At 41.9% G+C, this 13685-nt stretch overlaps 1 protein-coding gene across 1 annotated transcript in view; it reads left to right on the plus strand.

Annotated features, from left to right (window-relative positions):
* Positions 1–13685, plus strand: part of LOC126106824 (general odorant-binding protein 72-like) — a 61718-nt gene that overhangs the window by 18677 nt on the left and 29356 nt on the right. Inside the window, exon 2 of the mRNA XM_049913219.1 lies at positions 10871–10949. Within this exon, the coding sequence (XP_049769176.1) occupies positions 10871–10949 (79 nt within the window). The remainder of the gene's footprint in view (positions 1–10870; positions 10950–13685) is intronic.

Consider the following 13685-nt stretch of genomic DNA (forward strand, 5'->3'; position numbering starts at 1 on the left):
TGTTTTCCACATATTCCTTTCCTCTCCGATTCTGCGTAGAACCTCCTCATTCATTACCTTATCAGTCCACCTAATTTTCAACATTCGTCTATAGCAACACATCTCAAATGCTTCGATTCTCTTCTGTTCCGGTTTTTGCACAGTCCATGTTTCACTACCATACAATGCTGTACTCCAGACATACATCCTCAGAAATTTCTTCCTCAAATTAAGGCTGGTATTTGATATTAATAGACTTCTCTTGGCCAGAAATGCCTTTTTTGCCATAGCGAGTCTGCTTTTGATGTCCTCTTTGCTCCGTCCGTCATTGGTTATTTAACTGCCTAGGTTGCAGAATTCCTTAACTTCATTGACTTCGTGACCATCAATCCTGATGTTAAGTTTCTCGCTGTTCTCATTTCTACTACTTCTCATTACCTTCGCCTTTCTCCGATTTACTCTCAAACCATACTGTGTTCTCATTAGACTGTTCATTCCGTTCAGCAGATCATTTAATTCTTCTTCACTTTCACTCAGGATAGCAATGTCATCAGCGAATCGTATCACTGATATCCTTTCACCTCGTATTTTAATTCCACTCCTGAACCTTTCTTTTACTTCCATCATTGCTTCCTCGATGTACAGATTGAAGAGTAGGGGCGAAAGGCTACTGCCTTGTCTTACACCCTTCTTAATACGAGCACTTCGTTCTTGATCGTCCACTCTTATTATTCCCTCTTGGTTGTTGTACATATTGTATATGACCCGTCTCTCCCTATAGCTTACCCCTACTTTTTTCAGAATCTCGAACAACTTGCACCATTTTATATTGTCGAACGCTTTTTCCAGGTCGACAAATCCTGTGAAAGTGTCTTGATTTTTCTTTAGCCTTGCATCCATTATTAGACGTAGCGTCAGAATTGCGTCTCTCGACCCTTTACTTTTCCTAAAGCCAAACTGATCGTCACCTAGCGCATTCTCAATTTTCCATTCTTCTGTATATTATTCTTGTAAGCAGCTTCGATGCATGAGTTGTTATGCTGATTGTGCGATAATTCTCGCACTTGTCAGCTCTTGCCGTCTTCGGAATTGTGTACTCGTACCGATTTATGGACAGCCTTGCAGGATCCATAGTGTCAATTCCCTCCAGTACTACTTCAGACATTAGTCGAGTCCATGCCACGTCGTGTTGCGACACTCCTGCGTGCTCGCGGGGAGGCTTACACGATATTAGGCAGGGCTATCAGTTTCTTTGGCTCTCCAGTGAATAACCTCTGTTTTCTTGGTGAGATCCTCTTAATCTCTCTACTACATGCACTTAAAAAATACTTTCATTTACGATTTGCTCCACTCAAAATTTCCCTCTTGTCTCAGAGCTGGCCGCACCACTGACAAACACGCACACACACGCAAACACACACACATGCGCGTGAGCGTGTAACCACCGAACGAATATCACACTCGGAACCATAGTCTAACATACACATTCGCGACACTCACTGGTGTGAAAATATGCAACTGATCTATATCGCCGGCCGGTGTGGCCGTGCGGTTCTAGGCGCGTCAGTCTGGAACCGCGAGACCGCTACGGTCGCAGGTTCGAATCCTGCCTCGGGGATGGATGTGTCTGATGTCCTTAGGTTAGTTAGGTTTAAGTAGTTCTAAGTTCTAGAGGATTGATGACCTTAGCTGTTAAGTCCCATAGTGCTCAGAGCCATTTGAACCATTTTGATCTATATCGAGACACTGCAACACAAACAAAACGGGTAGCGGCAGTTTGCGCCACTATACAGGCCACAGTGCAGAAAATGGAGAGTTAATTGTTTAACTGAAATGTATTCTAAAACGCCAAAAATGGGACATCCTTATGTACATAGGCCATCTGGCTACAACTGCAGGACGACATAATTATATGGAATAATAAGATCACAAAATCTTGAGTAGAACCAAGTAGTAACTTGACCTGGCGAAACTTGCGGTCCAAGAGCTGTTTGTTACCTAATAATAAGAGAATAACAAACATCTGTACTGTAGAAACAACAAGTACCTGCCGGCCGGGGTGGCCGAGCGGTTCTAGGCGCTACAGTGTAGAACCGTGCGACCGCTACGGTCACAGGTTCGAATCCTGTCTCGGGCATTGATGTGTGTGATGTCCTTAGGATAGTTAAGTTTCAGTAGTTCTAAGTTATAGGGGACTGATGACCTCAGAAGTTAAGTCCCATAGTGCTCAGAGCCATTTGAACCAACAAGTACCTGGAATCATTATACAGGGTGAGTCACTAGCTGTTGCCACCAAGAATAACTCCTAAAGTATGATAGGAGCTGAAAAGTTTGTGGAACAAAGTTGCATGGTACAACGGGGGCCATAATATGACGCTTTTTGTTGCTAGGTGGGCTCGCGTCAAGTATATGAAGGTCAACTCTGACTTTTTTTTTAATGGGATGCTATAGTTTAGTACTTATTTTCTGATAGCGGCTATCGAGACGAATCCAGTGATGTGTAACAGTAAAGTCTTTGAAGGTCAACGAAGGTCACAAAGGTGGCATGAACGTCCATTTACAGAAGGTGTTCGAAGAGATGACCATTGATATCATTGTAGTGCTACAATATTCTTATCATGGACTGAGTGGTATTCCTTATCACATTGGGACTTATCGAAGCACATGCTCTGAAAGTCTCTCTCGCATATTTTCAGGTGTAGTTGGATCTTCTTTATAAACAATGTCTTTTACGAATCCCCACAAGAAAAAATCCAGAGCCGTCAAGTCTGGCGAACGAGCCGGCCACGACACATCTCCTCCGCGTCCAATCCAAAGATTGGGGAATTGTCTCTGCAACTCATTTCTAGCCATCAACGAAAAATGTGCCAGACACCCATCGTGTTGATACCACATTCTGTTCCTTGTTCCTAAAGGTATTTCTTCCAATAACAGACTTAACGTTTCTTGCAGGAATGTGGTGTACTTCCTACCATTAAGATTTCCTTCGGTGAAATAGGGGCCTATAACTCTGTGCTCCAGAATCCCACACCATACATTCACCGACCACGGTTTTTGGTGTGCGACATGCCGCAGCCAACATGGATTTCCAGTTGCCCAATAATGCATGCTATGCAAATTAATTAATATAATCGTGAATGTAGCCTCGTCAGAAAATATAGTCCAATTAATAAATGTGTCATCCCTCTGAATCTGAAGTTGAGCCCATCCACAGAATTTAATGCGACGCATACAATCCGTACTAGTTAATTCTTGGTGGAGACTTATATGGTAAAGATGATATTTATGGCAATGAAGAAAACGAACAACACTACTCTGGCTCACGCAAAATTCCCTTGCGATTTAACGCGAACTAACACAAGGATCTCGAACCACAGTGGCAAGAGTACCAATTTCCGTTTCCTCGTCAGTAACTTTCCTTTGCCGGATATGTTTTCGATGCGTTTAAGATCCAGTTGTTCTCAATTTATCATACACATATTTAAATGTACAACGCGCAGGGGAGTACGTTGAGGATATCTTTCAGCATATAAATCTCTAGCTCTCACTGAATTTCGTTGGCATTCTCCGTAAGTGTGAAGCATATCGTCTTGTGCTTCGAAGGAATACATCATTCACATTCGCTTGATTCGACGATACTAGTCTTATCGTTCCTATTAGTGTTGTATTGCGAAACCGTCGAATGGTGTTTACATGTCAATGGCGCGTTAGATGGATACGCCATATTCTGCGAATATTTACTATTTGCACGATATACGAGAGAAAATTGTCAGAGCATCTGCTTCGATAAGTGCCGAAGTGATAAGGAATACCACTCAATCCCTGATAAGAAGATTGTAGCACTGCATTCATACCAATGGTCATCACTTCGAACACCTTCTGTAAATGGACGTTCATACCACCTTTTTGGCCTTCGTTGACCTTCAAAGATCTGAATTCAGGAGCGCCGTGGTCCCGTGGTTAGCGTGAGCAACTGTGAAACGAGAGTTCCCTGGTTCAAGTCTCCCCTCAAATGAAAAATTTTTCTTTATTTTCGCAAAGTTATGATCTGTCCATTCGTTCATTGACGTCTCTGTTCACTGTAATAAGTTTAGTTTTTGTGTTTTGCGACCGCACCGCAAAACCGTGCGATTAGTAGACGAAAGGACGTGCCTCTCCAATGGGAACCGAAAACATTTGATCGCAAGGTCATAGGTCAACCGATTCCTCCACAGGAAAACACGTCTGATATATTCTATACGACACTGGTGAGGGCATGTGCGTCACATGACAGGAATATGTTATAGACCCACCTAACTTGTACACTCGGCGAATGGGTAAAAAGATTCTTCTACATTCCCCGATTTAGGTTTTCTTGTGGATGTGAGAATTACTCCCAAAAAAGTGATGAAAACATAAGAGTTTGTCACATAAACTGCAACAAATGAATCATACAGTTTCACAGTCACACACTTTTCCCTGTGCTCTGTCAAAACATATGTTTTTAACGTTTTCAAATTTTTCCGTGTGTAGACCGTCAAATCCTGCATTTGTCCAAGCAAATCCGAACATGTCCTGGAATTTTGGAGAGCGCAGTTGATTATGTGTGAGTGCCTGAACTTTGATAATTGTCTGAAAATAAAAAATAAAATTTTACGCTCAAAGGAAGACTTGAACCAAGGATCTCTTGTTCCGCAGCTGCTCACGCTAACCACGGGACCACGGCGCTCCTGAGCTCAGAATATCCTTGATGTTGCATATCTTCGCATGGACTACTCAGTTTGTATATTTTGCTTATTTTTTCATAGTTCCACACAACTTCTTCCTGTTTTCTCGATTGATCTGTGTTCAGTTTTTCAAGGCCTATCCACTGTGCCAACTTACAACTAAATCTGAGGGGGGTGCGGTGGGGAGGTTCCCTTGTGAGTAATAAGCATGACATACAGGGTGATTCACGAAGGTAGGCAAGTACTTTAATATGTCATTCTACAAGTAAAACTAAAGAAAAACGTTCATATAAACATAGGTCCGAAAATGTTTAGTTATGGAGTTACGGCTAATAAAAGATTTAGCCTGAAATTTAGCAACTTCGCTAATATGAAGCCATCGCAAAACTGTATAAGGTTAATGCAAACCCATCATCGTCTTCACTTATCGAGTGCTCCTACTGATTATGAACGTTACGTAGAGAACCTGTCTCCCGTAACATTCGAAATACTCCGTTAATGGTTCGTGCATTAGGAATCCTCCGAGTTACATAATGTACGCAATATTCGTTAACTGCAGCTGTAGCATTACCATCAAGTTTGTCATAAATAAACACCATATCGGCGTATTCCGCTGTCGTAAATTTGAAAGGCATCCCGATTTCATAAATAATCCGCAAACTACAAAAGTTACTACGTGGTTTCACTAAATACACTATTGTTGGTATGTTATTTCGCTGAACAACACAGAAAACTATCTCGTTTCAAGGTTAGGAAACGACTGACACAACTCACTAATGGTTGCCAACAAGACATTAACGTTTCTACATTCTCATTGAAAGTAAACAAATTTACTTGTATAATAATCCGCTTCTCCGGATTTTCTGGAAAACTTCTGCAGATACACGTCTGGGGCATGTTTTATTGGATTCACCAGACCAATAACAACAAAATAAATGGAAATCGTGCTTTACTTTAACCTCGTACAGTTTTGCGATGGCTTCATGTCAACGAAGTTGCTAAATTTCAGGCTAAATCTTTCATTAGCGGTAACTGCGTAACTAAACAGTATATAAGCCATTTTAAAATTTGTTCTCTGTTTTTTTTTTATTTTATTTTACTTTCGTCGAGTAAGATTAATCAAACGCTCGTCACTGCTGATTATTTTTCATCAGAATTTTCACATTCAGCATCGATAAACATTAGTGGTATAGAATAAAAATATCTTTTCTAAATATTTTACAGCTTTATCATTTCGTTGAATGACGAAGGGAAGTCAAAAAGTAAAGGGACTTTTGCAATTTCTCGTCGTATGGTATGGTAATGTTCCTGGTATACAGCGTTGAAGTGTTGTCGTCTGCAACAATTCTATACAACAAGTCACTCTTATTCCGGCGTTACTCGTTGTATTGTAGCAAACAGTGAAACATAGCAACTGCATTGTCGCTGCGCACCAAGGAGGAAATGAGGGGAGTGATTAGCTTTTTGTTTGCGGAAGGTGTTAAACCTGCGGAAATTATTCGTCGAATCCAAGCGCAGTATGGTGACAACTGTTTATCGCGAATGATGATCTGCGAATGGATAGAGCGCTTCAAACAAGGAAGAACTTCTCTGTGTGACGAGGAAGGACCGGAAAGGCCATCGGCGTCAACAACTGAGGACAATTTGGAGCTGATGGTGGAGGAGATCGCCAATACTTTACATATCAGTCATGGTTCAGCGTATTCCATCTTACACGACAGGCTAAATTTTCGGAAAATGTGTGCAAGGTGGGTTAACGAAAGAATTGTCACCGGAGCGTAAGGCGTAAAGGATGGACATCTCTCACAAGCATTTGGGACGTCATCATCGCGAAGGAGATGGATTTTTTCAGAAAATCGTCACTGTAGATGAAACGTGGGTACATTATCACGAACCGGAAAGTAAGGCAGCAAGCATGGCTTGGAAACACCTATCATCACCACAGGTTAAGAAATTTAAATGTCAACCATCAGCTTATCAGCTAACACTATTATGGGACACGGAAGGTGTGGTAGTTCATTTCACCCCAAGAGGCGAAACTGTGAACAGTGAGAACTATTTGTGATGTGTTGCGAACTAAACTGAAACCCTCAATCGGATGCAAACGTCGCGGAAATCTGGGAAAAGGTGTCATCCTGCAGCAAGATTACGCTCTGCCACATTCTGCCAAACGAACGGCCGAAACAATAAAGGAGTTGGGATTCGAATTGTTGGAACACCCGCCATACAATCCAGACATGGCTCCAAGCGACTTCCATCTGTTTGGACCACTGAAGGAAGCGCTCAGGGGAAGAAGATTTGCAACCAATGCGGAAGCCGTGCAAAATAGGTTACAACAAAAAACCTGTTTTTTCGACGGAATCTAAAACCTTGCGAAACGTTGGACAAAGTGCGTTGATGTGCAGGTAGGTTCTGTAGAAAAATAATCTTCATTTCAGTTTTGTATCATCAGAACGAAAATTCCTTTACTCAAAAGTCCCCTTACTTTTTGACTTCCCCTTGTATATTAGATTTAATCGTAAAAGCATATTGTATTTGATCTTCAAAAATATGTCGCTTTAATAATACGAAAAGGTTTACTTTGAAGGTAATCATGAAATTAATCAAGATAATCTACCTATAACAAATGTTGAGTGAATAGCCTAGTTCTCTGCTCCTCCCGCCTCCCCCCCGCCCCCATAGTTTTTTAGTACATTGTACGTCTTTTTACCGCCGCTGTGACCGAGCGGTTCTAGGTGCTTCAGTCCGGAACGACGCGGCTGCTACGGTCGCAAGTTCGAATCCTGCCTCGGGCATGGATGTATGTGATGTCCTTAGGTTAGTTAGGTTTGAGTAGTTCTAGGTCTAGAGGACTGATGACCTCAGATGTTAAGTCCCATAGTGCTTAGAGCCATTTCAACCATTTGTACGTTGTTTACGTAATTGTACATATGTGTATAGTAACGACACCTGCTGCGACTATTTCAGAAACATGGTTTTGTGTGACAAGTACAAGTCCATTTGCTAAGAACACCAAGCCATTCACATTATGATTCTCCCTGCACTGTGGCCTGGCTTGCAATTTATAAGGAGTGATAAAAATTCCATTCGAAGGCCATACAGTCCAGAATCGGTATGCCAATCAGGTCAAATCGCTGTGAGCGCTGAAGCAATCATCCCACTGACGCACCTGTCTAAGGATAACCGTTTGGTAAAACATCGTGTCCTGCTGCACATACTCTACTGACAGGCATCGTCAGCCCTTCAAGACCTTTTTTAAGGGACCAACTGTATGGGGAGAGATCAGGAATATACTGCATGTGCTCGAGTGTTTCTCAATTCAGTTAGCATAACCTCTGCGATATGGCGTCGCGCGTTATCTTGAAGCAGCGGCGCCCGTTGCCACACCATTCCACAACGGTTGGTTTCGACAGACATACTGCCCCACGCACCCGCCAGCCGGTGGGTGTGCTTTTGCAGACAATAAGTCCGCGTGCTTAGCTCGTTGGTCACGTGCTCGCCTCCCACGCAAGTGGGCCCGGGTTCAATTCCTGGCCGGGTTGGAGATTTTCTACGCTAGGTCATCACTTCATCCTCATCACCGGCGCGCAAGTCGCCCAATGTGGCGTCAAATAAAATAAGACTTGCAATTGGTGGCCGAACTTCCCCGAATAGGGGCCTCCCCGCCAACAATGCCATACGCTCATTTTTTTTTTTTTAGCCAACAAAATAACAGCTCGTTGGTCCTGTTTTGACACATTTTGTAAATTTGGTAATAACGTGACCATAGTTTACGTTTCCACATTTACCAAATGCACGTCGGAAAAACGGTGCTTATATACCGGCATCGCAGGCACACTATGTAGCATATATGGTGCAGCAACACCCTCAAACCAAAAATTTCTGGTCGTCCCTTACATTATTACACCCTTTTGAAGCCGCCAAGGTAATTTTGTTTAAATCTATCGACGATGCCACTTTGGTTTAAACATATTAAGATAATATAGGGCTTTGTCTGTTTCAATGAGATATGTTTCATCATATTTTTAAACTCTATATACAGTTTGTTAAAAATGATGTCACATATTCCTCTAGGAGATAGTACTGGTCAAAAGTCCTATAAACATACAAATGGCATTCAAAAAGTTTTACACAGTTGTCTCTATATTTTTTTTATTTTTTGCAGCAGGAAATTGAAATTTTTTGTCAACATACTTGGAACATTTAGCTATACATTGAGCCTACTCAATGTAGCCTCCATCAGCTGTGACGCATCTGGCCAAACGTTCTTTCCATGACGTAAAGGCACTTTGGTAAAATTCTGGAGATTGACTTTTACACCATCGCTTGACCCAGGAAATAAGGTCCTTCTCACTATCAAATGTTTTACCACGCAGGTGGGCCTTCAGACGACCAAAGAAGTGAAAATCAGACGGACCCAAGTCCAGACTGTAGGGAGGATGAGCAACAATTTTCCGTCCCAGAAGAAGGAGGCCGTCACCTTTCGGCCTGCTGTTCATGAAAGTCTTGGTTTCTTCTTCCAAGGGTAACCCGGATGATGCCAATCCATGGATTGGGTTTTGCTCTCATATTCAGACAAAAACAACCATGTTTCGTCCTGGGTAATGACGCCATCAAAAAACTCCACTCTTCAGTAAACGTCTTCTTCCACATCATTTTCATTTCTCTTGTCAATAATCTAGGCACCCAGCGTGCACAGATTTTTCTGCACCCTAGTGACTGTATCAGAGATACCACACTACCCAATGACAAACGATTCATTTCAGCACGCTGCTGTGTCGTCACACGTCTGTCATTTTGGATGATTTGATCAATGGTCTATTTATTCACGTCACTCACTGCCGTCGATGGTCTACTGCATCGCGGATTGTCCAGTAGAGAGAAATCACCTTCTTTAGAGCTCTGCAACCACCGCTGGATACTGCTGCAATTCACTGTGTGCTCCCCATAAACAGGGAGCATCTTCCTGTGAATCGAGGTGGCAGCGTCATCGCCAGTCTTGAAGAGGGACTCGCATCACCAACCGTTGTCACAACGTGACATCTACTTCACGGTCCGTTATGGCTCACCTTTAAATAAAAGAAAATACTTTTATACACCAACTTATGGCTAAATGTTCCAAGTATGTTCACAAAAAATTTCATTCTCCTCCTGCAAAAATAAAAAAATTAGAGACGACTCTGCAAAACTTTTTGAATGCCCTTTGTACGTCCAGAAACCAATACCTGTCGAGAAATAGCCGTCAGGGGCTCTTCAGTATCAATATAACTGCAGGAGTTGTCAGTGAAGGACTCATAGGTCCATGCAGTTTACCAAACAATTTAACAGGTAATGTATATCACCAACGTATGCACAACGAAATACAAGCGCTACTGGAGAATGTTACCCTTGCACAAAGACAATGATTGGTTTAAGAGAATGATTGGTTTATGCATGATGGAACAGAGCGTATGACAGTAGATCTTTGCAGTGTTTCGTGGGCAATAGACTGGCCGAGGAGGTCCGGTGCTATTGCCTTCCTGTTAACGGGACTTGAATCCATTCGATTTCTGGCTGTGCGAACATTTAAAAGCATTGGTGTATGCATAGCCCATTGACAATGTACAGATGTTACAGGAGCATCTGCCCAACATATGCAACACAATCCAAATGGAGCCAAGAGTATTGGAAAGAGAGCAAGATTCGCTGTGAAGAACATCTGAAGGGCGTGTCAGGACGCATGGTAACCACATGCAGCAGTGCCACATTGTCTATCTCTACATGACAGATGGGAATGGGAGAACAGATTGCTCCGCTTCCTGTCATGTCAGTGCAGAAACTTTTCTTCTAGTTAACACCCTTATAGCATCTTTTCATTATTTCGGGGTTTAGTGTTTACAAGATGAACATTGTCCAGCAACTGTATTTGGTTTCCCTTTTCCTGACTTCTGAAAATGGTCATTGTTGGCCAAAATCACTGGTCTCACGCCAATTTCTTGTGATCAATACTAAATTGACTAAAGCAACAAGTTCCACATCATTACGAAATGTTGTATTCATAATCAAGGATTATTTTATGTAAATGTAATGTAATGTAGTTCTATACTTCCTGCATCAATGTTATTACTTGTGAGTATGTTGCAGCTTGTGTTTTTTGATATGTAGATTCAACTTTCTATCTAAATCATTTGGCCATTTTGTTGTAGGCCCTGTCACTGGAGCAGCTGAGGCAGACAAGCAAAATAGTGAGGAACATGTGCCTCAAGAAGACATCAGTCGACCTAGGTACTGTGTGCCACATATGAAAACTTCTGTTGATTAATGTAAACACCTTGTCACTATTTAGTTTCTCCCAGTGTAACACATGACAAATTGGAAAGCCAGTGGGCACAATATTTTGGCAAACTACATTATTAACTTAGTAGATTGCCATGTGAAACAGATGAGGAAGTGAATGAAACCTATGAAACTGATCAGTTCTTGAAAAGAACCATCTTGTTTTCTGACAAAGACAATGCAACGGCAGTGCTGTTCAACAAAGACTACATCAAGTAAATGCAATGTTTGGTAGAGGATAATGCATACCAGGAGACGGTCACTGATTCCACTGAGAAAGTACAGAAGCCCCAGCCCTACTAGATGAAATAATTAAGGAGCTACAACTAAGAGCACTAGTTCTGGGGTTCCCAAAGCTCATAAAGAAAGAGCACGGGGGGTATGAACTAAAAAATGCCTTCAGTCACAACTTCTTGTGTTTTATTAAGTACACAATGCATTTTGCACCTTGTGGGTCTATCATTAGGTGTAATCTGCCTTAATACATGCCACGCTAATTACACCTGATGAAGGAACCACAGGGTCCGAAATGCATTTAGTACTTAATAAAAAACGGGAAGTTATGACTGAAGGCATTTTTTAATTCATACCTCCAGTGTATTGAATACAGTCACGTTTGAAGCTATCCAATATGCCTAAAGGTAAGAAGAAAGAGCACTTTGTGCCCAAGTGTGAGCAACATTGAAACACCAATGTACTTATGCATTAAGTACCTGGAGCACATGCATAGCCCTTATGTTGGTAAATGTTCACATCATATTCTCAATTCTGTAGATTTTGTGCAATACCGCAGCATCTTAAAGCTGAATATTTCCAACATTCTTATTAGCTTTGATGTCATCCCTTTTTTTGCTGTAGTCCTTGGAACTTATTGATCAAAAATTCTACTTGTACATCTTCAACTTCTTCATGCATGTCTTAACACCAACATATTTTCTTCGCAATAGTACTTTCTAGACCAGATGGGAGGAGACGACATGGGAAGTTTCATTGGTTGAGATCAATAACCACTTGGAGCACTTTGCAGAGGAAGCCCTGGTATCATCTCAATAGAAACTGACTTGTTTCTTCTGTTATTGTGATGATACCTAGGTAATATGGCCAAATTGAGGAGACAGACTGGATGAATTCATCGCTCTTGTCAACTCCATATGTCCAAATATTTTGCAAACAGTGTGACAGTATGCGTTTGCGAGTACAGTCATGACACCCTGGAACAGCAAAAATTGCAGATTATGAACTGTTTCAAAATATCAGCTGTGCTGCAGATGGCTGACAGCTACATGAATGTCAGTATGTGCTATTAAAAGAGAAAACTAAGCCAGTGACAATAGTTCAACTTCACCAAAACATGTACAGGTTAAAAAAGAATAAGAGTGTGTTTGCTCAAGACAGTTCTCTTTTCAAAACCTTGCTATCTGAATGTGAACACGGACATAAAGTGATCTTCAGCTCTAAGATGAAATTCCAAATGTAACTTTTGTCATGGAAGATGAAGTGGGTGGAGAGCTGAATGCCCTGGTAAAATGGAGAACAGAAGAAACTTGGCCTGTAACTGGAGGTAGGGCAAGGAACAGCCGCAGTGGTGGTGCTGGGGGCTCCATTGCAAATGGCCATTTCATGGTAGTGGAGGTGAAGTTTGACAGCTGAAGCCTGCTTACAAGTGTGTACCTTGTATAAATTGTGAGCTGCAGTTGTAAAGTCTGTAAACAGTCTCATAATGGGTTGTGTTCGTACCACCAATAATTTGATAGCTATAGATGTTTGAAGTCAAAAATTTCTCACTAAAGTACCTAAAAAGGAAAAATCACATAAACAAAGGAGCAACCAAAGCAAAACAACTAGGACAGAAGACAGGCAACTAAATCAACCATTGCCAAGCACTGTCTGGAACTCAATCATTCCTGGAACAGACACCCAAATGCTGGGACAGTGTTCTAAGAAAATCTATTGAGACAAAGGTGACGCAAATCCTAACGAATTGTGACACTGGGTACCAACTCTGGAGAGCCTGCAATTCTGTACTGCAGTTGCTGAGAGTGCAATGGGGGCAATAGCAGAACTCCACAAAAAGAAGAACTGATGGTGCAGCCATGGGGAACTAACCCCAGACAGAGTGCTAGATGCACCAGCTGAAGATAGAATATCACAGGAAATTTTTAGTGGAAGTGGACTGCATAAGAAACGCCTAGAACCATACTGGACAAAAAAAAAAAAGAATGCCACTGCACTGATGGGCACACTAGACCAAAGACAAAACACCACCATTATATCTGGAGCACTGGACCAAAGGTGGAACATGTAAGAACATTTCTAGTGAGAGTGGACTGCAGAGGGAACACCTCGCACCACACAGCACCAAAAACAGAATGATAGCATGGAGACATAAGAAAATCTATTGAGACAAAGGTGACGCAAATCCTAACGAATTGTGACACTGGGTACCAACTCTGGAGAGCCTGCAATTCTGTACTGCAGTTGCTGAGAGTGCAATGGGGGCAATAGCAGAACTCCACAAAAAGAAGAACTGATGGTGCAGCCATGGGGAACTAACCCCAGACAGAGTGCTAGATGCACCAGCTGAAGATAGAATATCACAGGAAATTTTTAGTGGAAGTGGACTGCATAAGAAACGCCTAGAACCATACTGGACAAAAAAAAAAAAAGAATGCCACTGCACTGATG

The sequence above is a fragment of the Schistocerca cancellata genome, chromosome 10, assembly GCF_023864275.1.
Source record: "Schistocerca cancellata isolate TAMUIC-IGC-003103 chromosome 10, iqSchCanc2.1, whole genome shotgun sequence".
In the NCBI taxonomy this organism is placed as follows: Eukaryota; Metazoa; Arthropoda; class Insecta; order Orthoptera; family Acrididae; genus Schistocerca; species Schistocerca cancellata.